Source organism: Panulirus ornatus, chromosome 3, assembly GCF_036320965.1.
Source record: "Panulirus ornatus isolate Po-2019 chromosome 3, ASM3632096v1, whole genome shotgun sequence".
Lineage (NCBI taxonomy): Eukaryota > Metazoa > Arthropoda > Malacostraca > Decapoda > Palinuridae > Panulirus > Panulirus ornatus.
The window spans coordinates 6,360,920-6,387,926 of NC_092226.1; the positions used below are offsets into that span (position 1 = coordinate 6,360,920).

General features: G+C 38.8%; 1 protein-coding gene across 2 annotated transcripts; it reads right to left on the reverse strand.

Annotated features, from left to right (window-relative positions):
- Window positions 1–2,446: 2,446 nt before the first annotated feature.
- Window positions 2,447–26,912, reverse strand: Rad9 (cell cycle checkpoint control protein Rad9). 2 transcript variants are annotated; one of them, XM_071683084.1, is made up of 8 exons: window positions 26,552–26,912; window positions 22,150–22,218; window positions 18,431–18,579; window positions 17,882–18,046; window positions 14,506–14,662; window positions 6,680–6,851; window positions 5,561–5,850; window positions 2,447–5,209 (listed from the first exon to the last, which is right to left on the reverse strand). In XM_071683084.1, the coding sequence occupies exons 1-8, from the start codon at window positions 26,583–26,585 to the stop codon at window positions 4,890–4,892; spliced, it is 1,356 nt and encodes a 451-aa protein (XP_071539185.1). In that variant the 5' UTR covers window positions 26,586–26,912; the 3' UTR covers window positions 2,447–4,889. The 2 variants fall into 2 exon arrangements, with proteins under 2 accessions (XP_071539185.1, XP_071539191.1); XM_071683090.1 differs by having other exon boundaries at window positions 26,459–26,581.
- Between the last annotated feature and the right edge of the window lie 95 nt (window positions 26,913–27,007).

Here is a 27,007-nt window from a genome sequence, read left to right on the forward strand (position 1 = left end):
TAAATGTGAATAAGAGCAAGGTTATTAGGTACAGTAGGGTTGAGGGTCAATTCAATTGGGAGGTGAGTTTGAATGGAGAAAAACTGGAGGAAGTGAAGTGTTTTAGATATCTGGGAGTGGATCTGGCAGCGGATGGAACCATGGAAGCGGAAGTGGATCATAGGGTGGGGGAGGGGCGAAAATTCTGGGAGCCTTGAAGAATGTGTGGAAGTCAAGAACATTATCTCGGAAAGCAAAAATGGGTATGTTTGAAGGAATACTGGTTCCAACAATGTTGTATGGTTGCGAGGCGTGGACTATGGATAGAGTTGTGCGCAGGAGGATGGATGTGCTGGAAATGAGATGTTTGAGGACAATGTGTGGTGTGAGGTGGTTTGATCGAGTAAGTAACGTAAGGGTAAGAGAGATGTGTGGAAATAAAAAGAGCGTGGTTGAGAGAGCAGAAGAGGGTGTTTTGAAATGGTTTGGTCAAATGGAGAAAATGAGTGAGGAAAGATTGACCAAGAGGATATATGTGTCGGAGGTGGAGGGAACGAGGAGAAGTGGGAGACCAAATTGGAGGTGGAAAGATGGAGTGAAAAAGATTTTGTGTGATCGGGGCCTGAACATGCAGGAGGGTGAAAGGAGGGCAAAGAATAGAGTGAATTGGAGCGATGTGGTATACCGGGGTTGACGTGCTGTCAGTGGATTGAATCAAGGCATGTGTATGGGGGTGGGTTGGGCCATTTCTTTCGTCTGTTTCCTTGCGCTACCTCACAAACGCGGGAGACAGCGACAAAGCAAAAAAAAAAAAAAAAAAAATGTCTGTGTATGTATATGTATGTATACACTGAAATGTATGGGTATGTATATGTGCTTGTGTGAGCATTTATGTATATACATGCGTATGTGCGCGGATTGGGCCATTCTTTCGTGTTTCCTTGTGCTACCTCACTAATGTGGGAGACAGCGACAAGTACAATAAAAAATGAATAAAAAATATTAATGATAATAACAATAATTATGACAAAAGTATCATATAATCAACATAAAATATCAATGAAAATTGGTTTATCTGACCAGTACCAAACTTTATCATTGTTAATGTACATATATAGACACATCAAATACAATGAAAATGCATCCTAAAGGGCAAGTCAGGGACTAATTCTACCTTGGCATTCAAACTGAAAATACAATAAAAAGTGTCAAATCCTTGAGAATAATTACTGTGGTTCTCATTGTCAAAAACTTATGCGTGATGAGGATGAATTACAAAAATAAATCAAAGTGTAATGATGCTTATTTTGAAGCACAGAAAAAATAGCTTAAATCATCCTTAATTCAGTTCTGATATGTAAGGCTCATCAGGTAAAATGTACTGAATCATTTCTATTCAAAAACAGTTTAACACCTTCCACTTTGATTCCAGTTGCTATGGAAATTTTGTCAATCTCATTCCTTGAAGACAAAAATTTTTCATGTTATTTCTAAACCCTGCCAACCAGGAAACAGAGGCAAATTTTGAGCCTGATAAAGACAAACAAAAGGTGCTTACTAATACAGATGAACAGAGACCTAAGGGCTTTGAAACAGAGGTACAGTGCATGGCAGATTATCTGATGGATCTTGGATCTAAAGAGACAACACTGTACATGAAAAACTGTTGGACATGGAATAAAGAGGCAGGCATTTGGTTTGTTTGCCATAAGGCTTTAAGAAGTGTAGAGTACTCAAGATCAGTGCATGTTTGTGAGATGGGAAATCTTAGGTAAAAGCAGAGGAATGGAAACCAATGAATTAACACTAAAGGACTTAGTTGAAAGGCAAATTGTACCAAAATAAGAAAATCAGCAGAGCAGGACCTTACAATACCTTCTTGACCCAAGAGTCCTTTCTACCCTTACGAAGCTCCTGTAGCAATAGTAGCAATAAGGAAGTCGGCCATATCCAGTAGGTTGAATTTAAAGTTACTGGTAGCATAACTCAGGCAAATTCCAAACAAAAATAATGGGTCACATGCCATTCAGTGCTTAAAACGCTGGGAAATAACTGCATCAAGATTCATGAGTATCTGATCCAAAAATTTTAAGTCGTGATCAAGGGTAACTTGAAAGTAATGTGTGACTCCCAATGACAGACAAATGAATAGATGTATGGACAGGCAAAAGAGACAACGACAAAGCAATCACTAAGTGTCTGCTGTGCTATGCAAGCAACACAACGAGAAGGGTGTTCCATGGAACACTTGTGTCATGTTGTGCAATATGATTATCATGGGTGAATTGAGAAAAGAAAAAATTTCTGATTGGAAAATATTAGAATATCTATTCATTAATGTCTGCCATTTCCTGCATTACCAAGGTAGTGCCAGGAATGGTTGAAGAAATGAACTCATTCACTTACATCTACTCTCAAGCTGCTGTAAGCAATGAACCAATACTACTGCCACCAAACCACAAGCAGGCCCTTGAGACCTTTGCACCGTTTCCCCTGACCACTTCATAAATTTTCCATTAAGTTTCATGACTAATGTTTAAATTTCTGTCAATTTACGAGCCAGGCTTGCTCCTGAAAGGCAAAGCTGGGATGATATCATCAATAAATTCAATGTGAACACAGCCTGGAAAAACTTCAGTAAAACATTTAAAATAGTGTGAAGACTATAGGTGCCAATGAAAAGGTGGCCAGTTTTGAGATCTGAGTAAAAATGGTGGAACAATAAAATAAAGAACTGCCAGCTGTCTAAGAAAGTCACACATCAGAAACTAATGGAGAACAATAACCAATATGATAAAGTAATTGAATATGTGCAGATACTGAGAGACCTAAACATCAAGGTAAACAGTAATATGATGCATATACTACAGAAAATACCAAAAGAAACCCTGAAGCATGACATAATCATGTTAGAAGCATTCTCTCAAAAGCACATACAACAAAAGAGAGCATTCAGAATAATCAATTACTGCCTAGCAAAACAAATATCATCACTTACGCAATGAAGCAAACATAAGTGTATGGTGCTCATTAAAACATGTATTTAATGACACACAGAAAAAAGTCCAAAGGTGTGAAAAAATGCACCAGCAATTGCATGCAAGTATCAGTGCCACCAAGACATACACAGTTATAAGTCCACGGCTCATGAAGGGAGAAATGAAATAATGCTCATAAAACACCAAAAACAAAATGTAAAAAGTTTCAAAAACAGCACAGTTCACAGCAATAGCTAGCAATCACTCTTATGAGTGACTGTTTGATGGCAGCTAGTTGCATCCCTGCAGCAACCACTCTTGATTCATGTGTGTTACGGTGGGCATACAACCTGGAATGTTTGTCATATTGTCTTACAACACTTTGCAGAAAAGCACCCAATGAGTATTGTACTTCTGGGAAGAAGAGAAGTAGTAAGAACAACAAATGATGACATAAAGTTAGATACACTGTGGTTGACTGGCTGTAGACAGAGTTGTGATTAATGGTCAAGCCTCCGAATGGTTGGACGCAACAAGTAGTGTGCCTCATGGATTGGTCTTAGTTCTGGTTCTCTTTCTCATACATATTAAAGATACTGAAAATGGGCTGCATTATCAGGGATAAAATTCACAAATGATACTAAGCTGGGAAATGCACCTATAAATGAACATGAACATCTGCAGCTTCAAACTGACAGACAAATTGATGGACTGGGGTCATAGGTGGTATCAGTAAGAGCAAAGTTTCATAAATCAGTAATAAAAACAAGAATGAAAGCTACCATATGAGTTCTGTATAACTGCAAAAGGTAAATGAAGAAAAAGACTTGGGCATAATAATCTCTGAAGATCTACAACCAAGTAGATGGTGCAAAGGAAGCAGTGAAAAGTGAACAAAATTCTTGGATTCATTGACAAGGCCTTCATATCTAAGACTAAGGCAATCATCCTGTTCTTTAAAATCCATTGGTTCATCCCCATCTTGAATATTGTGTTCAGTTTTGGTCACCTTACCTACAAACAGAAATAGACAAAATAGAAAGAGTGCAGTGTTGAGCTACCAAGTTGATTCCCAGGCTGAAAAACAAATCCTAAGACAGCCGACAAAACAACTTAAGTCTAATTAGCTTAGAAAAGACAATGTTAGGAAGTGATCTAATACAACTAATCAAAATTATGAAAAGCTTTGATAATCTATACTCAACAAAGTACGTATGACCTGATGCATCTAATATCACTAGCAGTAATGGATACCAAATTAAAGGCCAAAAATTTTACCTCAAGTATTTTTCTTCAACAGGACTATTAACTTATAGAATGATTTGCCAATTAGAGTGGCTGAGAGCAGTACTATATGCCTAAGACTAGACTCAATAAATATTTTGCTTCAAGTCCACGAGTTACATTATTTGTGTCTCCTTGGTCATCACAAAGACAGTTTGCAGGTTATCCTCTTTGAATCATATGTATGCCTTTTAACTTTTACACACTGATTTCTGAGTTTCTGATGCCTCCTGCTATTGCAAACAGCATTGAAAAGACCCAATGGTCTGTTGCTGTTTCAATTCCTTTGCATTGCTTTGTACTTGGGTTTTATTTATAAGAACTCTGACTGACACCCATGTCCCTGCAAAAACTTGCTTCAACCAAGAGTCAACAATACAAACAAAAATATCCTTTAACTTGTGTTACCATACACTTCTGACAATACAATCTTCTCAATAAAAACATCACTGTAAATGAGCAATGTTTGTCATAAGAGTTAAGAGACATTACTAAGTTTTTCTTATTCAGTAATTTTCATCAATAAGTAACAATGTTTCATTCACAGTTCAAATTCTGCCAGCATACATAGTGTTTCAAAAAAGCAGCATTCTTTACTAAGTCAGCTCTATTCATGAATTATTGAAATTCAAAAACATCATGAATCACTCAAGAGTCATCATCTGAGTCTTCGGCCAAAATCCTGTCATGTCCAGGTATCGTCTCAGGGTCAAATGTAGACTCAAAGCAGCGCCGGAAGAGAAATCTGGCTTTCTTGAAGGGTGGTGTCCCTGGCACAATGTCCTCTTCCTCCACTTCAACTGTACCATTGACATTTAAGTTTTGTTGGATAGTGTTAACTTTGGTTGCATTCCCATTATTGACTGTGTTTGTGAGTTGCACTGAGGGTGAATGTGGTGCAGACCTATCATTTAGTTTATGGGTCTGATTTTCAACTGCTGCAGAATTTTCAGCTGGAGATAAACTCACTGTGGGAATAAATATATAAAACTGTAGTAATACAACCATAAAAGGTAAATCCTGGAAGTTATTTATGTTGATACTTATGATATCTTCCTAGTTTTTACCAACTTAGGTAATGACTTATACACTATCATTTCCTGTAACAGTCAGAATTTACCTTAAAATCTATCCATTATGTGACTGACAAATATTTCACAAATAATGAAAATGAAATTACATTTCGAATGATAGCTAGTTTGCAATAGTTGACCAAGAAAGAACCAAGTGAGAAATCACAAATCATACACAAATTATAATTTTCACCCACAAGATGCAAGAGTGACATATCTTGAGCATTAACAATGAGATCATCTCACCTCTTTTTTCATAAATCTTACTGGGAGTGTTATCAACTTGCATTGATCTTTGCAGCTCTGATAGGTCAGTTCGAATACCTTTCTCTGCCGACTGTCTTATCCTGTTCATAACAGAAGCAGTCTGTGAGCTGGATGGGGACTCAGGACCTTGCTGGTTGGGTAATGTTTGTGTTGTGTACTTGCCAGTGGATTGGCTCCTGGAGATCTGAGAGTCAGCCTTTTGAGACAGTGTTGCAAAGACAAAGGTACCTTCAAACATGGGGCTGTTGTCAACTGTGAATATGATTGGGCTGAAAAATGAAACAGTTCACAACAATAATAAAAAGAATTAGAAAGCAAATTCTGTAAGACTTTATGCTTGGCAAACAAACTACACCAAAATTGAAAGCATATACTATTTCTACTTAAGAAAGTCAGGAGGTATGGGGACTATCCGCTGACCTTTCTACACTTTTCATTTACATTTATCAAAACCTAAAGTTTGTTAAACATTCAAATTGCATTTATTTACATGAGTTATAGATAAAGCTCTAAAACATTCATTCTGAATCTGGAAAAATCAATAATATAACAAATGCTAACTAAATTTTCAAAAATCCAAATAAAATTATGGGTTAGATGAGTTAATATTGGCTTAATAAAGCAACAATGAATATATTTAGCCATAGAGTAATATTCAAATGTGTCCCAGTTCACTTTCAGAAACTGATCTCTCAGACCCATGTGTTTGTTTCCAAAGCCCCTTCACTTCATCTTAAAAATATGGTACCACATTACAACTCTACCACCCCAGGATTCCACTGCACCAAAACAAATTTCTATTGTTAATTCAACTTATCAAGACCTTTCAGCCACTTGCATTCAACTGGTTTGCCAGTTTGACCAAAATCTTTTTTTTATTCATGTTCACTAATTCTAGCATTAACGAGGTAGCACCGAAAATAGATGAACAAAAGGCCTCATTTGCTCTGTATCATTTGTCAGAAGTCAAACCATGGCATATATCTTCTCAGGCTCTTACTACCAAGACTGATGGTTCCTAAACTTTTTTGAGTCATTAAACTTTTTTCATATGGCTAACTTCAAGTTCACACAGTTTGCTGTTGAATGTTTACTTACCTGCCAGGATCAGAAAAATGTGTTGTAATAGGGAGGTTAACAAGTTCAGCAAATGTAAGCATTGCTCTTAGTTCCTTTAAGCAAAATGTAACCTCACACTCACTGGATATGTTATAACCATCAAATTCTCCTGCCTCCAGGGTAAGCACTGTGTGAATAGCCTTACCAGGATCTGAAAAAAGCAAAAGAATATTATTTATTTTTTTTTTATTATACTTTGTCGCTGTCTCCCGCTTTGCGAGGTAGCGCAAGGAAACAGACGAAAGAAATGGCCCCCCCCCTACACATGTATATACATACGTCCACACATGCAAATATACATACCTACACAGCTTTCCATGGTTTACCCCAGACGCTTCACATGCCTTGATTCAATCCACTGACAGCACGTCAACCCCGGTATACCACATCGCTCCAATTCACTCTATTCCTTGCCCTCCTTTCACCCTCCTGCATGTTCAGGCCCCGATCACACAAAATCTTTTTCACTCCATCTTTCCACCTCCAATTTGGTCTCCCTCTTCTCCTCGTTCCCTCCACCTCCGACACATATATCCTCTTGGTCAATCTTTCCTCACTCATTCTCTCCATGTGCCCAAACCACTTCAAAACACCCTCTTCTGCTCTCTCAACCACGCTCTTTTTATTTCCACACATCTCTCTTACCCTTACGTTACTCAGTCGATCAAACCACCTCACACCACACATTGTCCTCAAACATCTCACCTCCAGCACATCCATCCTCCTGCGCACAACTCTATCCATAGCCCACGCCTCGCAACCATACGACATTGCTGGAACCACTATTCCTTCAAGCATACCCATTTTTGCTTTCCGAGATAATGTTCTCGACTTCCACACATTCTTCAAGGCCCCCAGAATTTTCGCCCCCTCCCCCACCCTATGATCCACTTCCGCTTCCATGGTTCCATCCGCTGCCAGATCCACTCCCAGATATCTAAAACACTTCACTTCCTCCAGTTTTTCTCCATTCAAACTCACCTCCCAATTGACTTGACCCTCAACCCTACTGTACCTAATAACCTTGCTCTTATTCACATTTACTCTTAACTTTCTTCTTTCACACACTTTACCAAACTCAGTCACCAGCTTCTTCAGTTTCTCACATGAATCAGCCACCAGTGCTGTATCATCAGCAAACAACAACTGACTCACTTCCCAAGCTCTCTCATCCCCAACAGACTTCATACTTGCCCCTCTTTCCAAAACTCTTGCATTTACCTCCCTAACAACCCCATCCATAAACAAATTAAACAGCCATGGAGACATCACACACCCCTGCCGCAAACCTACATTCACTGAGAACCAATCACTTTCCTCTCTTCCTACACGTACACATGCCTTACATCCTCGATAAAAACTTTTCACTGCTTCTAACAACTTTCCTCCCACACCATATATTCTTAATACCTTCCACAGAGCATCTCTATCAACTCTATCATATGCCTTCTCCAGATCCATAAATGCTACATACAAATCCATTTGCTTTTCTAAGTATTTCTCACATACATTCTTCAAAGCAAACACCTGATCCACACATCCTCTACCACTTCTGAAACCACACTGCTCTTCCCCAATCTGATGCTCTGTACATGCCTTCACCCTCTCAATCAATACCCTCCCATATAATTTACCAGGAATACTCAACAAACTTATACCTCTGTAATTTGAGCACTCACTCTTATCCCCTTTGCCTTTATACAATGGCACTATGCACGCATTCCGCCAATCCTCAGGCACCTCACCATGAGTCATACATACATTAAATAACCTTACCAACCGGTCAACAATACAGTCACCCCCTTTTTTAATAAATTCCACTGCAATACCATCCAAACCTGCTGCCTTGCCGGCTTTCATCTTCCGCAAAGCTTTCACTACCTCTTCTCTGTTTACCAAATCATTTTCCCTAACCCTCTCACTTTGCACACCACCTTGACCAAAACACCCTATATCTGCCACTCTATCATCAAACACATTCAACAAACCTTCAAAATACTCACTCCATCTCCTTCTCACATCACCACTACTTGTTATCACCTCCCCATTTGCGCCCTTCACTGAAGTTCCCATTTGCTCCCTTGTCTTACGCACTTTATTTACCTCCTTCCAGAACATCTTTTTATTTATTCTCCCTAATGGCCAGAGAGTGTTATTGGATTACGTGTTAATTGACAGGCGTGCGAAAGAGAGACTTTTGGATGTTAATGTGCTGAGAGGTACAACTGGAGGGATGTCTGACCATTATCTTGTGGAGGCTAAGGTGAAGATTTGTATGGGTTTTCAGAAAAGAAGAGTGAATGTTGGGGTGAAGAGGGTGGTGAGAGTAAGTGAGCTTGGGAAGGAGACCTGTGTGAGGAAGTACCAGGAGAGACTGAGTACAGAATGGAAAAAGGTGAGAACAATGGAAGTAAGGGGAGTGGGGGAGGAATGGGATGTATTTAGGGAATCAGTGATGGACTGCGCAAAAGATGCTTGTGGCATGAGAAGAGTGGGAGGTGGGTTGATTAGAAAGGGTAGTGAGTGGTGGGATGAAGAAGTAAGAGTATTAGTGAAAGAGAAGAGAGAGGCATTTGGACGATTTTTGCAGGGAAAAAATGCAATTGAGTGGGAGATGTATAAAAGAAAGAGACAGGAGGTCAAGAGAAAGGTGCAAGAGGTGAAAAAAAGGGCAAATGAGAGTTGGGGTGAGAGAGTATCATTAAAAGAATATATATATACAAATAAACAAAAAAATCTACTCATATCATGCACAAGATTATATTTCCAATGTTAAAGGTTATCAGTTGTCAACGTTCAGCCTGTCTGTGCAAATGCTCATCTGGACACATATCAAATCAAAAGCTGATTGTTAACCATCATATTTCAACCCTCTGCAAATGTATAAGGTAACTCAAGGTATAAACATAGGGGCCCTACTGTTAATGGAATGGGGAAAAGTTATCCAAGTTGCATGCTGAAAGAGAAATGGTGACTGGGAATAATTGCTTTTAAATGGGTCAATACTTGGGTATTTGTGGGTGAGCGTGGTTGGGCAGAGAAGGTTCCTGGATTATCTACTAACTGATTGGTATGAAGAAGAAAGGCTACCGAGTTTGAATGTGTTGAGGGGCAGAAAGTGGAATGTACGATCACTTGGAAGAGGCAAGTATAAGTGTCTACAGTGGTTTTAGGATAACAGAAAATGGATTGTGAAAGAAGTAATGAAGGCAAACGAGTTTGGAAAAGTGGCCTTTGTGCAGAGATACCAGGAAAGACTGAAAAAAAAATGGTATAGGGTAGGATTACATGAAACTAAGGATGGTAAAAGATATGACAGTTACTTAGGGAGAAAATTCTTACTTGTGTAAATAAAGTGTGTGGCATGCAGAAAGTGAGATACGTATGCATGAAAAAGAGTAGTGAGTGGTGGAATGAAGAAGTGTATTGCAAGAGGAAGAGAAGGGAGGTGGATGGACAGTATCTGCAGAGATCGAATAAATGTGATTACAAGGTGAACATGATTAACAAACGACAGAAAATACCTTAAAGAGAGATTCTCTCTGTGACTCCTTTTAGGAATTTGTTAATGTCTTTGTTATCTCTAAGCTAATTGAGACAATTTTATCATTGATATATGTTAAGCTGAATAATCAGGCATGGTATATGTACCAATATTACTGTCATAGGCACCTAAAAAATAGCATAAATCATTCAAAATGCAAAAAACTGTTATTCAACTTAGCATCCATCATCTCTACAACCAATTGCCAGCTTCTGTGTAGAAGTGAATGTGGTATATTTGACATTTCTTATGTGAATAGAGTGCAGTGAGAGTTAAGTCACATGGTATTACTGGAGATGTATTTTGGTGGTCAGGATACTGACTAGCTGGCAGGCCATAAACAGACAGTAGTGATGTATGGTCAAGCCTTGGAATGGTTAGATGTCACAAGTGATGTGCCACAAGGATCAGTCTTGGGAACTGATCTCTTTCTTGAATATATCAGTGATACTGATTATGGGCTGCATTGTTAGATATCAAGGTTTGTATGATACTAAGCTAGATATTAAGTCTACAACTGAGCGTCTACATCTTCAAACTGACACAGACAAACTGGGCTCATAGGTGGCAAATGAATTTTAACATCAATAAGGACACAGTTTTTCATGTCAGTAAAGAAACAAAAAGGTGGGCTACAGCATGAATTGTTCAACTACAAATGATAAAAGAGTACAACTAGATTTGGGCATAATAATCTCTGGTGACCTAAAGCCACGTAAGCAGTCACAGAAGCTGTAAAGAGAGGAACAAAGATCTTTACAATTCACTGGTGAGTCCCCATCTTGAACATTGTGCTGTTTTTTTATGTTGAAGGCACCAGTCATGGACAAAAGTCCCCATCAAGGCTGGGCCTTAATTGAAATATAGAGAAAATTATGAAATGGAAAAAGAAAAGAAAAGACAAGGAAAGTATTTAAGAATTTTTGAGGTGACAAACCTGTCTTTTGAAATGTGCCAGGTCTGAGTTATTGGGAAAGACAGAAGATAGTGTGTTTCAAAGCTTTGACATGTAGGGAAAGAAGCAGGTATTAAAACAGCCCACCCTTGAATTGCTGATGGCCTCATAATAATCATTTGCTGCAGCACCTTACCGAGTACTGCATGGTCTAGCTAGTGGTGGGGGCATACAAGCAGCCAGGTCTCGGGAGCAAGATCCAAAGTAATACCTACTGAAGGGGGAAAGTGAACCAACATTGTGGTGTAGGGCAAAGCGGTCAAGTTTGGAAGTTAGCCTGGGACAGTTTATAAGCTGGACCGCTTTTGACTCAACTCTGTCAAGTATGGATACAGGGCTAGAACCATGTCAAATGTAAGAACAGTACTCCATACAAGGATGAATCAATCCTTTGTATAAACACAGCAACGACTCAGAAGAGAAGAAGTTTTGACATCTAAAGAGGACACCCGGTTTCTTAGAGGCAAACTTAGCTATTCCCATAAAGTGGAGGTTCCATGAAAGAGTGGACGTTACAGTAATACCAAGTATGTTAATTGAATCAAGAGGAGGAATCAAAGAACTGTCAAAGGAGAGATGAGCGTTGTAAGGAGTTTTTGATAGAGAGATGGGTAGAATTTGGGTCTTGGAGGCATTAAACTTAACAAGATTTTGAGTACCCCACTGAGATATCCTGTCCAAGTCTGAGTTCAATGAGGAAGTTGTGTCGAGATGCATATCAAGTGAGAGATGAGAAGGCAGAATTGAAGGATGTGGATGAATGCATTGTTGAGCTGTCAGTGTATGAGTGCATTATATCATCTGTGGAGGAAATCATTGAAAAAAAGAAGAAAAAGCATAGTGGGCAGGAGAGAACAATCAGGGACACTGCAGTTGATGGAGAAAAGGGGGGAGGCTGATCCATCAACAACCACAGAGATAGATTGGCCGGTGAAGTTAGATATAAAGAGCAAAGTGAGGGATGGAAGGCAAAAGGGGGGAGCTTAGAGATGAAACCCTGATGCCACATCCTGTCAAAAGCCTTAGATATGCCAAGGGCAACTACATATGCCTCCCCAAAACCTCTCAAGGATGATGACCAGACATTAGTAAGATAGGAAAGAACATCACCAGTGGATCTCGCCTTATAGAAGCCATACGGTGATCAGAGAGAACCCTGTAATTTTTGAGGTGTAGGATTCAAGGAATTCGGGAATGGTAGATGTCAAAGCAATAGGACGATAGCTAGAGGGATCAGAACATTCACCCTTCTTAGGGATTTGGTGTATCAAAGCATGTTTCCAAGGAGAAGGAAAAGTTTTGGTGCTCATACAGAAATGGAAAAGATGAGCAAGCACAGGTGCAAGTTCAGAGGCACACTCTTTCAGTACACAGGGATGGATGCCATCAGGACCATAAGCCTTGCTTGTGTCTAGAGAAAGAAGCTCTTTTCAGACAGTCAGAAAAGAGATTACAGGAAGAGGCATAGGATTAGCAAGAGAAGCATCAAGGGCTGAAGAAATGTTAGAGTCATCCAAGGTGGAGTTAGTGGAGAAACAAGAACCAAAGTGAGTTGCTTTGTCAGTGGGAGAGACAGCTATAGTACCATCAGAATGGAAAAGTTAAGGAAAGGTAGAGTGACATAAGTTGTCAGCTAGAGAAGGGAAAGACCTATCAATGGATGATGACGAGAGGTTATCACACTTCCATTTGAAAAAAAGGAATGCTTTACCTCATGGATAATGTGCTTGCAGAGATTACAGGTGGAGATAAAAACTGAATGGGAGCCAGAGGAAGGAGAGTTTTTCCAAGCCTGATATGCCTGATCCCTTGTCTGAAAGACCTCAGAACAGGAATGGTTGAACCACTGATTGGATGAAGTAGTAGTCTTGAAGGAAGACGGGATAAATGCTTCCATTCCTGCAAAAATAACCTCTGCTATGCATTTGGCAGAGATAGAAGCATCACCATATAAAAGACAGTAATTTACCCAAAAAAAGTCAGCAAAGAAGTTACATAAGTCATTCTAGTCTGATTTGTTCAGGTGCCAGTATTTACACTTAGAAGGGCCAGCTGGAAGGGGAGGAGCCATTAGAATAAATACATTTATGAGAGTATGATTGGATGAACCAATTGGGTAAGAGATTAACTATTTAAAGTGAGATGGACTAGAGGTGAAAAACAAATCCAGAATATTAAGAGAGTGGTCACAGCAGCTAGGTATATGGGTAGGATGGGAGATAATTTGCCAAAATTGAAATATGACAGATAGAGAGAGTACAGCATCAAGCTACCAAGACGATTCCTGGACTGAGAAATATATCATCTGAGATGCAAATAAATCACTAGAATCAATGTATTCTAGAAAAGAGAAGGCTAAGAGGAGATCTAATTCAGGTGTTCAAAATTATCAAAGGCTCTGACAATCTTAATTCAACAAGCCACTGATGACTTAATTCATCAAACTCATGGGCCAGCATTTTACCTAGAATGAGGCAAAATACTTTTTCTCCAACAAGATTGTTAACATACAGTATTATTTATCAATCAGAATAGTTGAAAGCAGTATTATACATATGCTTCAGAGCAGATGATAAATATGTTGCCTTAAGTCCACAACTAAATCAATTTGGACCTTCTAAGTCATATGAACAGTTTGCAGGATTTTCTCCTTGAATTATGCCTTCTTACTTTTACACAGTCCTGTGAGCTTCTGATGTCTTCCACTCACACAAACAGCTGAGAAAGGACCTGACTGGATATTGCTGTTTCAATTCCTTTCTATTCCTCTGTATTTCTGATGTCTTGCACCATGAAATGGTTAAGAAATTCTTTAGCCATCTTACTTTGCAGTTATTCCCATTCCATGAATCTTGTTAACTGAGACACAATATTTGATTGCCGTCTCCCATGTCAGCGAGGTAGTGCCAGGAAACAGACAAAGAAAGATGCATCCACTCATACAGACATATATACATACATGCAAATACATATACATATCAACATTTACATATATATACATATAAAAATGTACATATTCATACTCACTTCCCTTCATACATTCCTGGTGCCACCCCACTCCACAGGAAACAGCATTGCCACCCTCTGTGTCAGTGAGGCAGCTCCAGGAAATAGACGAAGAAAGGCCACATCCGCTCAAACTCAGTCTCTAGCTCGAAAATCATACAATTAAGTAAAAGAACAGAGAGAGGGAACATACTTGAACACAATAAATCAGAATTTCAATACAAAAATCATAGTTTACCTAAGCATATTCACATAAATAAAACAATCTCATGAGGGAAGCACAGCACAAAGCATCCGTACCAGGTTCATCATCAACATAGTTCCTTATGACAGTTTTCTCAGGTGATGCATAAAGGGTAACCTCCTCCTGGTTAAGCTGAAAGTTGAGGACAGCATCACTCATAACTCGAGACTGACTCTGGATGTAGTTGGGGCATGAAGACTTGTCGTACACAGCCTACGAGTGAAGGGGAAATTAATGTAAAATTCAGAACAAGTGCTAGAACAGAATATTGAAATATTTTTAGAAATCAAATTATGGAGCACTGTCCTAGCACCTGTCAGAAACTGCTACTTTCAGTGAATATAAACAGATAATCCCCTTACATAAACACTGATTTTTCATTAGCTTATCCAAATATTTAACCATGGCATTTTGATTTTACACACACATACAGCATTCACTAACATATGATTCCAATTTATCTTTAAACCTCATCTTTGGACTCTTCTTATAACTGCTCCTATTGAACCTGATGAAAGTACTTGGATATCTTTCTTTCTTCTTCATGACCTGGTTATGACATGCCTCCTGCCTCTTACTAGAAATGACAGTCTGCTTGGCTGAACCACAAAGAGCCTATAGCTTCATCACACTTCCCCAATGCATGGATAAAATTCTGATAAAATGCCATGGAAAACCGTGGATACTCAGAACATGATGAAGTGATTGGTCAAATGGTATACATCAGTCTAAATGGGCATATTCAAAGCTGTGGTTGGCAAAACTTTGGTGGGCAAGAGACTTTTATCCCATATATCTAAAACTTTCTTTATCCTCAAAAGTTTGTTATTCTACTGGGCTTCCAAGTCCTATCTTGTTTGCTATTTAGAGCAAAGTGAAGTGATGGGGTATATGGGAAAGCATCGTGCTGTCAATGGGCAATACCAGGGCATATGAAGTGGTTAGGGAAAACCAGGGAACTGGTCTGTGGTACTTGGCTATGGATGGCAGGCTCTGCTTTCAGGGTATTATACAAAACAGTTACAGAGTGAACGTTAGCATCTGAGGCCATCATTTCATGTTTTTGGTCTCAAGTCACTAAAAGATGAAACAGAATAAAACTATGAATAAAAAACTTTGGTTATGAAAATTGAAAAACATTTTCTCTTTGAGGCAGTGTACTGTTAGCATGATACATATATTCCCTAAGATAATAGAGGTCAGGACCCATCCTGTGTTCATGATTCACAGATGAGGCACCAGCCTTTGTTCATCCATTGCAAATGACCCATGAGTGATTGTAACAGCTAGCTCATTATATGGGCCTGCCCTTGACTATCAGTAACTGGTATTGTGCAGATAATGTCAACCCACTCCCTACCAGATATTTAGATCTCAAAACTTGCAGATCACAGGGGCAAACCCAAGACAATTACAGATAGTATGTCAGACATACACCCATTTGGAACGGCTCTCCCCAGACATGTACATGTTACCTTCTCTTGTCTATTTTCTGGACACTATTTCTCAAATACTGCAAATTCTGATTAATATCACAAGACCCTCATGCCCTACATACAACTTCGACACTAATGATGTGAGTGCTTCCTCCTCAACTGTCCTATGCTCACTCCACAAAGACAAACATACACAGAATCAATACATTTTCTGACCTGCAGTCTTGACCAAGGGACACGGCTGGCTTTCCAAGCACTGCAGGAGCCCCACAGAAGGGATTGCTGGGACAGCAGTGTAAGGTAAGGTGTACATGTTAAGCATACCTGGTAAGGTGTCTGGGACAGTGGTGGGTGGGAGGGTGGTGGCATGTGCTAACCACCTTACTGAGGAGCAGCAGTATGAGTTCAGGAGAGGTAATGGATGAGTGGACCAAATGTTTGCTTTGAAGAATATGTCTGAGAAATACTTGAAGAAAGAGATTAGACTATATGTGGCATTACTGGATCTGGCGAAAGGATATGATATGGCTGACAGAGAGACTTGTGAAAGGTGCTATGAATATATAGGGTAAATAGAAAGTTAGTAACTGTATAGGAGATTTTGCAAGAACAGGGCTTGTGAGCATATCTTAAACATTAGATATGCTGTATTAAGAATGTGCAATGAAGCAGGTGGAGAAGATCATGCAAGCTGCAACTCATCTTGTACACCAATACTATGTATTTCTATAGGTCAGGGAGCAGACTGCCTCTGCCTATACAATGCAGCCATAAATTCAGATCATTTGTACCAAAAACCATTCTATTGCTTAACCATCAGAAGATGTTACACCTCTGTGATATAGCTTCTGAGTGCAATAGATGATTCTTTATGTGATATTTTATGTAGTGCTTTTATGTGGTACTTGATAAATGTATTTTATAATTCTTATACTTTTAAATCCTGAACTAAACTTCTAGCCATAAAAAATTTCATTTTGTATCATGTATGCAATTTGACAATAAAGATATATTATCTTATCCTAAAGGACGGTATGCATCAAGCATGTATGATTTGATCTAAAGTACACTATGGAGATGACATAGTTATGGTGGTAGATTAGAGAAAGAAATTCCGAGAGATAGTGAAAAAGCTTGGAACAATAAGCAAAAGAAACAAGTTGAGAGTAAATGAGAACAAAAGTTATGAGATGGAGCAGGGGGATGTGACAGGAAGGTATGCATATCATAATTTTGAAAGAGGAGGACCAAGAGGATGTGCAGTGCTGTAGGTAGATGGGGGTGGATGTGGCAACTGACAGAACCATGGTGTCTAAAGCGAGTTACAAGGTAAAAGAGGAGACTACAATCCTAGGTGCATGGAAATTGTGTGAAAGGTCATTGTCTATAGGGTAAAAGATGGATGTGTCTGAGAATACAGTAGCCCTTGCAGTGCTTTATGGATGTCAGTTTCAAGCACTGAATGCAAAAGAATGGAAAAGGGTGGATATGTTGGATGTAAAATGCCTGTAGTGAGAGATGGAACAATTATGAAAAGTATGACAGTTTAAGAAAGGTGTTTGGCAAAAAGTACAGTCTGACTGAAAAAGCAAAACAAGGTACACTGAAAGAGAAGATAGGCAAAAAAGAAAGAATATGAAGATCTACCAATCAGAAATTGAAGAAAAGACCAAAATGATAGAAGTTTGGAGTGAGAGAGACTTTGGGGTGTCAGGGCATGAACATTCTAAGAGTGTGAGAGAAATGCATGGGACAGAATGAGCTGGTTCAATGTGATATACAAGGGGCCAGCTAACAATGAGCTAAACCAACCAGGGTATATGAAGCTGTCAAGAGAAAGCATGGAATAATCCCTGGGGTTTGGCTTTAGAATTAAATGGTGTTCTCTGATTTCAATGCAGTAAGCATAGCAACTAGAGAGGAAGAGTGCAGATGAAACTGCTGTTCATGTTTACTCATATCAAGAATAAAAATCACCTCGAGTACCTCTACTTACCTTTAAAGTTTCACATTCCATGAATGATAAATTATAAGTTTTGACAATGCCATGACGACAGGTGAACTGAATCCCTAACTTAGCTTCTTCCCCATCCAATGTTAATTTGCATCGTTCTACAGTTCGCTCTAAAGTGGCAAGTGACTTGAACACACTTAAGCAAGCCTGAAATGGAAAAAATAATATCTATCTATCATTATCTATCTAAATTTTCTATGCCTTGACTAAGTACACTAATATATAACTAATGTGAACCAAACTTTAAACAAAGAAGAAAAACTTTTTGTGGCCTCAACATTTTCAGCCACAGCAATAACTGAGGATATCCGATTACTATCACAAATAAAGACAGCCTGAAAATTGATAGTAAGGCACTGTAAAAATACATGGTCAGGCACCAATATACATCCTAAAAGTTTACAATAATGTTTATCTATTTTCTTAATTTTCCTCTCCAGTTTCCCCTTTTATGGGGCTCCTTACTACACTGTACATTTATATCTCTCAAAGCCAGTCAACAAAATAGCAATATCATAGATAGGGACTTACCTTCATTGCAACTTTGCATTTAACTGACTCCTCCCCTCCATTCGGCTGTTGGCCACCAAAACCATCATCATAATGAGTGAAGAAACCATTGCCAAAATAAAAGGAAACAAATGCTGAACGGGATGAGTTGACGGTACGAAAGAACACTCCTGTGGATTTCACAAGACACAGAAACAAATATGACTTATGCAATGCAAAACTTATCACACTTACAATGTTCATTATCATTAACCTCAAGCTTGATTTTAAATACAATACAGAAACTCCCAATTGGTGCACTTACAATGTTCATTAACCTCATACCTAATACCAAGGCCATTTTATAAGTTGGATTTTACATATAATACAGAAACTCCCAAATGGTGCACTTACAATGTTCAATAGCTTCACATCTAAGACCAGGGCCATTTCATATACTGGATTTTATATGTAACACAGAAACTCCCAGATAACGTACTGAAATCCACTACTAATACTTCACCTACAAGCATCAGTCTAATTTCTACAAGTAAAATGAACTGAATGAAAATACATCAAATCCCAGAAAACTCACAAAATAACCAAACCAACTAAAGAGATAAAACTCCTTCTTAGGTCTAGAGGAGGTACAGGTCATGAATCTAATCATACTCCAATGTCTCAAGTCTGACAACCTTGGGGCTGAGTATTTGATGGATCAAGGAATTTGCCTAATTACAATTATATAAGTTTTAAAGAATATTATAACTGTAGATATCTATGGTTGAGAGAGCAGAAGAGGGTGTTTTGAAGTGGTTTGGGCACATGGAGAGAATGAGTGAGGAAAGATTGACCAAGAGGATATATGTGTCGGAGGTGGAGGGAACGAGGAGAAGTGGGAGACCAAATTGGAGGTGGAAAGATGGAGTGAAAAAGATTTTGTGTGATCGGGGCCTGAACATGCAGGAGGGTGAAAGGAGGGCAAGGAATAGAGTGAATTGGATCGATGTGGTATACTGGGGTTGACGTGCTGTCAGTGGATTGAATCAGGGCATGCGAAGCGTCTGGGGTAAACCATGGAAAGCTTTGTTGGTATGTATATTTGCGTGTGTGGACGTGTATGTATATACATGTGTATGGGGATGGGTTGGGCCATTTCTTTCGTCTGTTTCCTTGTGCTACCTCGCAAACGCGGGAGACAGCGACAAAGCAAAAAAAAAAAGAAAAAAAAAAAATCTACGGTACTTACCCAAAATTATTGTTTCCATCTTAAAATGCAAAGTACAGACTATTGTAGTGATAACTGACTACTTTAACAAATGAGCTGAAGTACTGGGTGTGGAATGTTGAATATGTGAAATGGAACTTCAGTAAACCCTCAATTTAACTGACCCAAATACAAAGGACAAATAATAATACAGTGTGTTAATTAATAACAATCCCAAAAATTTCAAAAATAAAAAAATCTCAAAGGCCACACTACGCGCATTTCATATCGCATGTTTCTGGTAGTGTGGGCCCAGTAGACTCACCTTGATTTGGTCTCAGCCTGCCTTAAGTTATCATGTGGTCAGGCTGTATACAGAGTGTTTCTGTTATTTCAGAATTGTGGCTTTATTCATTAAATAATTTTGCAATCCTTACAATTCAAAATGGCATCAAGTGATTGTAAGAGGTGCAATGAAAGCAAGTAGTTCATCCTCGCTTTATCATAAAGAAGTATCCTTTCACAGGAGAGGGATGCCATCACCTCAATCTCAGTCTGAACCCTGCCTCCAACTGCCCAGTGAGCATTCCCATGCTGCAGGGTGCCCAGTGCCTATACCGCCCAACTATCATACCACACACAAAACTGTACATCCTCTCACTAGATTTTGGTAACTAAATGTAACTAAAAACAAAAAATGAAATTAAAATTTGAAAAGCATAAGGCAAACATACATACAAATCATTGCTCAGCAACAATATACTTCCTTTACACTTGAGCAGGACAAAAATGACTACAAATTAGTGTGTTCACTCTTCACAGGAGCCACTACAAACATAATCATGCAAGTGTGTCGGGTAATGTCTCACACGGTGAGGGCGCTGCCGCCTAAGGCTGGGTGTTGCTACAACTGGGGGCAAAGCGTTGCTGGTGGGTACTCCACTTGACCCATGGGTGTTGTGTGGATTGGCTAAACCAGGGAGCGTAGGCGACACAGCAGCAGTGTTACTTGCTGGGTCACCCTGCACGTCATCCTGGCTCTCTTCTATGGCCCGCTCCCTGTTTCGCAGAGCAGTTCTCCATCACTGGTTTATCAGATAATGTTGCCAGGGTGCCAACATTATCTCACAACTGTCTTCCTGCTATCAGCTGTGCAGGTGACTTATCCTGCTCTCTTAGGATGGTGCTGAGATATTGGAGCATAGCCTGAGTCACTTTGCTGTTGCGAAGGTTACCTCCAACACCAGTGTTGCCCCTCAACACCCATTTGGCTGCCTTTATCACTGCTTTGGCACATCCATTGGACTGGGGGAAATAGGCTGAGGAGATGCAGGCCATGATTCATTTTTTGTAAAAAGCTTCCATCTCCTCACTGTCTACATTAGTTCTCCTATTCGAGGTGACTTCCTTGGGTGCACCCTATCTGAAGAAGGTGAGCAGCCTTATGATAACTTGGGATTTTCCCACAAAGGTTCGAATCTTACTCACTGCGCCATGAAAGAGGTGCAATGAAACTGAAGCAGGAAAATTGAGCAAGCAATGTCATAAGTACACTGTACATTAGCAAACTCCTTCAAACATGAGGATGGATATCATCTGGTCCATGTGCATTGCTACAGATGAGAATTAGAAACAAAATACCAAACATATTGTTAACAGCTTATCACTTCTTGACAAAGGCAAATAAATATGACTTTTACAGAACCCAAGTGAGGTGCATCCATTGGACTGGGGGAAGTGGGCTGAGGAGATACAGGCCATGATTCCCATATTTTGTAAAAAGCTTCCATCTCCTCGCTGTTTACATTAGTTCCCTTATTCGAGGTGATTTCCTGGGTGCACCCCATCTGAAGAAGGTGAGCAACCTTGTGATAACTTGGGATTTTCCCACAAAGGTTCGAATCTTACTGTGCACCATGAAAGAGGTGCAATGAAAATGAAGCAGGAAAATTGAGCAAGCAATGTCATAAGTACATTGTACATTAGCAAATTCTTTTGAACAAGAGGATGGATGTCATCTGGTCCATGTGCACTGCTACAGGTGAGAATTAGAAACAAAATACCGAGCACATTGTTGACAGCTTATCACTTCTTGACAAAGGCATATAAATATGACTTTTACAGAACCCAAGTGAGGCAAGGGACATGAAAACTTTTTTTTTTTGTCCTTTATGTTACCTGAGAAGCACAGGCAATTGAAAGCCCTAATCAGGGCCATCTCATGAGCAGCTGGGTTGAATGTGGATCGAATGCTGCAACTAAGATTCAAAATTATGTGCTCATTCCTGGGTGGCCATAAATGTGTCACAGTCAGTGATGCTAACTGCTACACCACAAAAGTCTATAACTACTCTTGGCATACATGGATTGGCTTAATATAGCATGAGTCAACTGGATATCACTATGCTTTAACAGACTGACTTCATTCAAACAGTATGTAGCCATGCATGAGATCTGAATTTACCATCATTTCCTGAGGTTAGCAAATAATTCATAAAACTAGCCTTAAAAAATCTTATAAAATCAACTTGTTCTTCATGTGAGGGTTACTTACCTGTAGGAATTGGCTCAATGTATAACTCATCCCCAATTTTTGCCAGCGAGTGAACAGCTCTCCCAAAAACTGTAAATCATCCAAAACATCAGTAAATAACTTAATACTGGTAAGCTTACAATCATAAGAGAAACTTTAAACACAGTTTTATAAATCAAATTCATAATGTTTTGCAAAATGTACTGGAGAAATGTTTAACAAAATACTTCCCACACTCTGACTATGCCACATACCGCTATATACAGACCAGGAAATAATCCCTCACTATCCTCCAAAACCAATTTATATGCATCATTGTAAACTACGTCTCACCTGCCTGGTCATCCCATCTTTAAAAACCCAACATAGCAAAATTACAAAAACATAAAACAAAGAACTAATGATAATCACCAACTGCTTGTGCTTAGCAACCACAAATATTCCACATCTTCACACTGAAAAAGAGTTTTCAGTACAATCCCACCTTAACATGCCTGGCATCCATTTCTGTGTAAATACATCAACCCACTCCCATCCGAACCACTTTATAACTACTTGCCAGCCTTTAGGCAAAAACAAAAATGTTCTCCCCAGTTTCATATTCCGGCCAACTAGATACCACTTTGACAAAAAAAAACATTGCCACAGAGATGACCCAACAAACTCTCAACAACCATCCCCCTACCCAATAATGAATTTCATTCTACCAGACATACCATATGAGACTACATGTCAAATGCAAATATTAATTGCAGAGACTGCACTTTGGACACCCTCATCACTTCAACAATACATACAATCACTTAACATATCATATGACTCCTCATGCTCTAGATGTACATATCAAACTGAAGACACCAAACACTTACTCCTCAAGTGCAATAACATGTATTATAAAGAAGCACTAATTACCTTAAAAAACACTAGCTAAAAAGGTTTCATTCTTAAACAAAAGTCTGCTCTCAATGTATTCTTTCTATACTAAAAAATAAAAAACAATCCACACTTAAAATTACCCCAATTTATTGTTTTAACAGAAGTCCAGACCTTCAAGTCATAGGTAACTGCAGCTTGGAAAACTGTAACCAGATAAGCAATAACAGAGCACTAAGTTTGGCACTGTTTGACCTAATGGCCTACCAAAACTAGACATGTATGATGAAACTATCAATTCAAAATTGGCACTTCACCCCTTACTCAAACACATATCATTAACATTAGTTTAATATACCATGAAATTTGAATTTTCCTTGAATTATACTTATTGATCATAAAATACTTTTATCACAATTAGCAGAAGACAGACTCATGTTTGGACAATTCTGCAGATGTACCCCTGATAATTCTAACTCCATCCTACCCTTAGTTGGAGCCAGCGTCAGCCACATCTATCTATCTTTCTATCTATCTGTCTATATCTTTGATAACTGTTCCCAGGAAAAACTTGCTTGAGAGGGTGGACACGAGACAAGAATCTCCATAAATGGTGAACTCCAGGGATGCTTCTTTCCTTTTTGTGCCTCACCCTTAGCAAGCCACTGGCAGAGAGCAACTCTAGCACAGTGTTCTTAGAGGCTCCTATCTAATGTTCCCACTAACTACTTTTACCTAATGTGTCATCTATAACTAGTTCTTATTATGTTTCAAGGTTTATTGTGATCTCTTATCTGGATTCCCTTAGCCTCAAATTAAACTGACTTGGAAATGGCATATAAGGCTAATCAATCCTTTTGTCCTTAAGCGTTTCATTTCCAGCACATCCACCCTTGTTCCATACTAGTTCATCTAGACTATATGCCACACATCCACACAACACTGCTCGGACTACTATACCATTTAACATACCCACCTATTCCTCTCAAAGACCTCTATTTCCACATACTCCTCAAGTTACCCACGAGCTTAGCCCCCTTACCCACCCTATGGCTTATTTCAACTCCCATGGTTTCATTTGAAGCTGTTTCCATTTCCAGGTATCAAAAACTCTCCATTTCCTCTAGGTTCTCTCCTTTCAGACTCGTACTCTAACTAACATGTCTCCCTTAAGTGTTAAAACTAACTTTGCTTTGATTAACATTTTCTTGCAACTTTCTTCTTTCACATGCTCTCCCAAACTCAGAAACCAACTTCTGCAGCTTTTCATTCGAATCTACCACTAGCACCATGTCATCAGCAAATGGTATCTCACTTGACTTTCAGACCCCTCCCTCCCTGATGGACTATGGATCTGCCCCTCTCTCTAAGGTCTCTCCCACCACCACAAACATAAACAGATTACACACCCATAAGGACATCACATACCTCTGACAAAGACCCACTTGTTTCTTAGCTGTTATAATTTTCTTATGATATTTTCTTTTATTTCATATGATCAAAAAATTATTTTCACTTAAAAAAGCACCTATCTTTCAGAAACTGGGAATCATGGCATCACATCATTGGGTTGAAGATCATCAAACCACAAAAACAGATGCTTTTTCTTTATGTTGGTGACTCCAGATATATGGACAAAGGGCACATCAAGGCTGAAAGTTTAAAGAGATTATGGGAAGGGGCACAGGATAAGTATGAGGAGCATCAGGGGGTGAAGGAAAGTTAAGAGCCATTCAAGGCAGAGTGAGAGAGCTGTTTTGTCTACATGAGAGACAGTTATAGTACTGTAAGAACGTTAAAGTGAAGTAAAGGTAGAGCAACAGAAATTGTTAGTGATGCCCTTAGCCACCGACCAGAAAGATTTATCAGTGGATGATGAGGAAATGTTATTGCATTTCCTTTGAATAAAGGAACATCTCGCCTCACAGATGATATACTTGCAGTGATAAAGGGAGTCAGAGGAAGGAGAATTCTTCCAACTCTAATGCCTGATCCCTTGCCTGAATGGCCACAGAACAAGAATGGTTGAACCATAGATTGGAAGAAGAGGTCGTCTTGGAGGAACATAAGAGAAATGGTTCCACTGCCACAAAAATAACCTCTGCTACGCATTTGGCAGAGACATAAGTATCACCACAAAAGAGATAGTAATCTAACAGAGGAAAGTTAGAAAAGAACGCGTAAATCATTCCAGTCAGCTTTACTAAGGTGCCAATATTCATATCATACGAGGCTGCTGGAAGGGGAAAAGCCATGAAAATAGACATATCGATGAGAGCATGGTCAGATGAATCAATTGAGGGCAAGATTGTGTAGTTAAAGTGCAAATGATTGTAGGTGAAAAACAAATCCATCTGGAGAATGGTCAAAGTGGTCACAAATATGGGTGAGGTGGGAGATAATGTGCTCTGGATTGCTGGGAATAGGGAATGTGAGGGCTTAAATTCCCCTGACAACCATATGGAGGAATTCAACTATTCCCTATAGTAATTGCAGAAAAGCATTAAACTTTTGATGTACATATAAAATATATGAGTGGGTCTTCTACAGTAATACAAGTATATTTCATTAACTTTACTACAACCTTTTGAATTTCAGAAGCATTGATGGTTTTTCGGAACTTAGGGGTACTGATCTATGCTAACAACTCACAAATCTTCCACTTCTTCAACAAACACAGAACTGAGAATATACATTAAGACTGTAATGACTCAACCATCATCAGCCCAATCTTACCTCACCTAACACCTAACCATCTGTAATTACAGTCCCCAGACAGATACAAGTTACACTTTCTCATCTTTGTCTTGGCTATCATTCATTATCCACAACATTACAAATCGATTCAATGTATTACACATACATCATGCCTGTGATGCAATTTCCACACAGAAGACATTAGACACCCACTCCACGACTGTTCTGCACTTACCCCACAAAGAAAATCACACAAGTCACTGAGTGTGACTTGTGGTCCCACCTAACATTAATCATCTACCTTCTGCCATAGTAGTTGCGTACAGTAGAAGCACGTAAGCATCTTGGGCCAAAAAATTGGAAGACAAACCTCTCAACAACCAAATGCAATTAACATTAAAACATTCATATGTTTTTCATATATCATCTTAAATGTGACAAACCTAAATTCTTATGAGGAACATGAGTGAGGTTTTTGAATTTTCTGTTGATTTCTAGTAACGCTCTAATAACTTTTACTCAGAATTTTCTTTAATCATCATAGCTCTCCCCAGTATCATTCACCACAGTGCACCAAGTCAATGCTTAGAGTCAAGTATGTCCACTCATACACACCAGGATATTTTCTACTCAGTTTTTCCTGAAAGCTCTATATCTCCAAATGTGTATGATACAGAAGATTAAATATTCTCTATTGAATGACGATCAATCTACACTTTCCGGTAATACTCGCACAGAAACATAAGTGCTGTGAAGTTACCAGTCAAGAAAGACTTTGGAGCTCAAGACACATGGTATCAACAGCTTGATTCAAGAGCACAGACGTCACATTCTCCATGTTTTCTGAAGTTACCTTTAATATTGACTCCTGGTATAATGCACTTCATAATTAATAATGTTCTACAACAAGTCTCACGTCAACTTAATGTTTATATTCCTCTTGAAAGATAGAACAATAAATCATGATTAACGATTAATTTATCGATGCAGAAAATAAGAAAGTTTTTATGATCATTTTATGTCAAAGAATATTCCAAATCTTATGAAGTAATTGATGGTGATAAAAAATGATTCAATGATAGAGTTATATATCGTTTTTGGCACTCTTAAAGCCCCTGTGTAACCTTGATATAATCTTTGTTGCAGAGAAATGACAATAATATTCTTTTCATATGTATAATGTTTCGCAATCATTAAGATACATCATATAAAATATAATCCAGAGTATTATCTATATTGTATTTTCTTGATTTATTTGTAATATAGACGAATGTGATGTTCTTATCTTGCAATAGAAAATGATTGATAT

What these genes read in the sequence shown, in the direction of transcription:
- Rad9 (XM_071683084.1), bottom strand. Translation starts at nt 26,585, where the DNA reads ATGAAGTGCATTATACCAGGAGTCAATATTAAAG. An exon ending in AATGCAAAGTTGCAATGAAG is followed by an intron (nt 18,047 to 18,430) that starts GTAAGTCCCTAT and finishes TTTCCATTTCAG; the next exon opens with GCTTGCTTAAGTGTGTTCAA. An exon ending in TAAGATTTATGAAAAAAGAG is followed by an intron (nt 5,210 to 5,560) that starts GTGAGATGATCT and finishes TTATTCCCACAG; the next exon opens with TGAGTTTATCTCCAGCTGAA.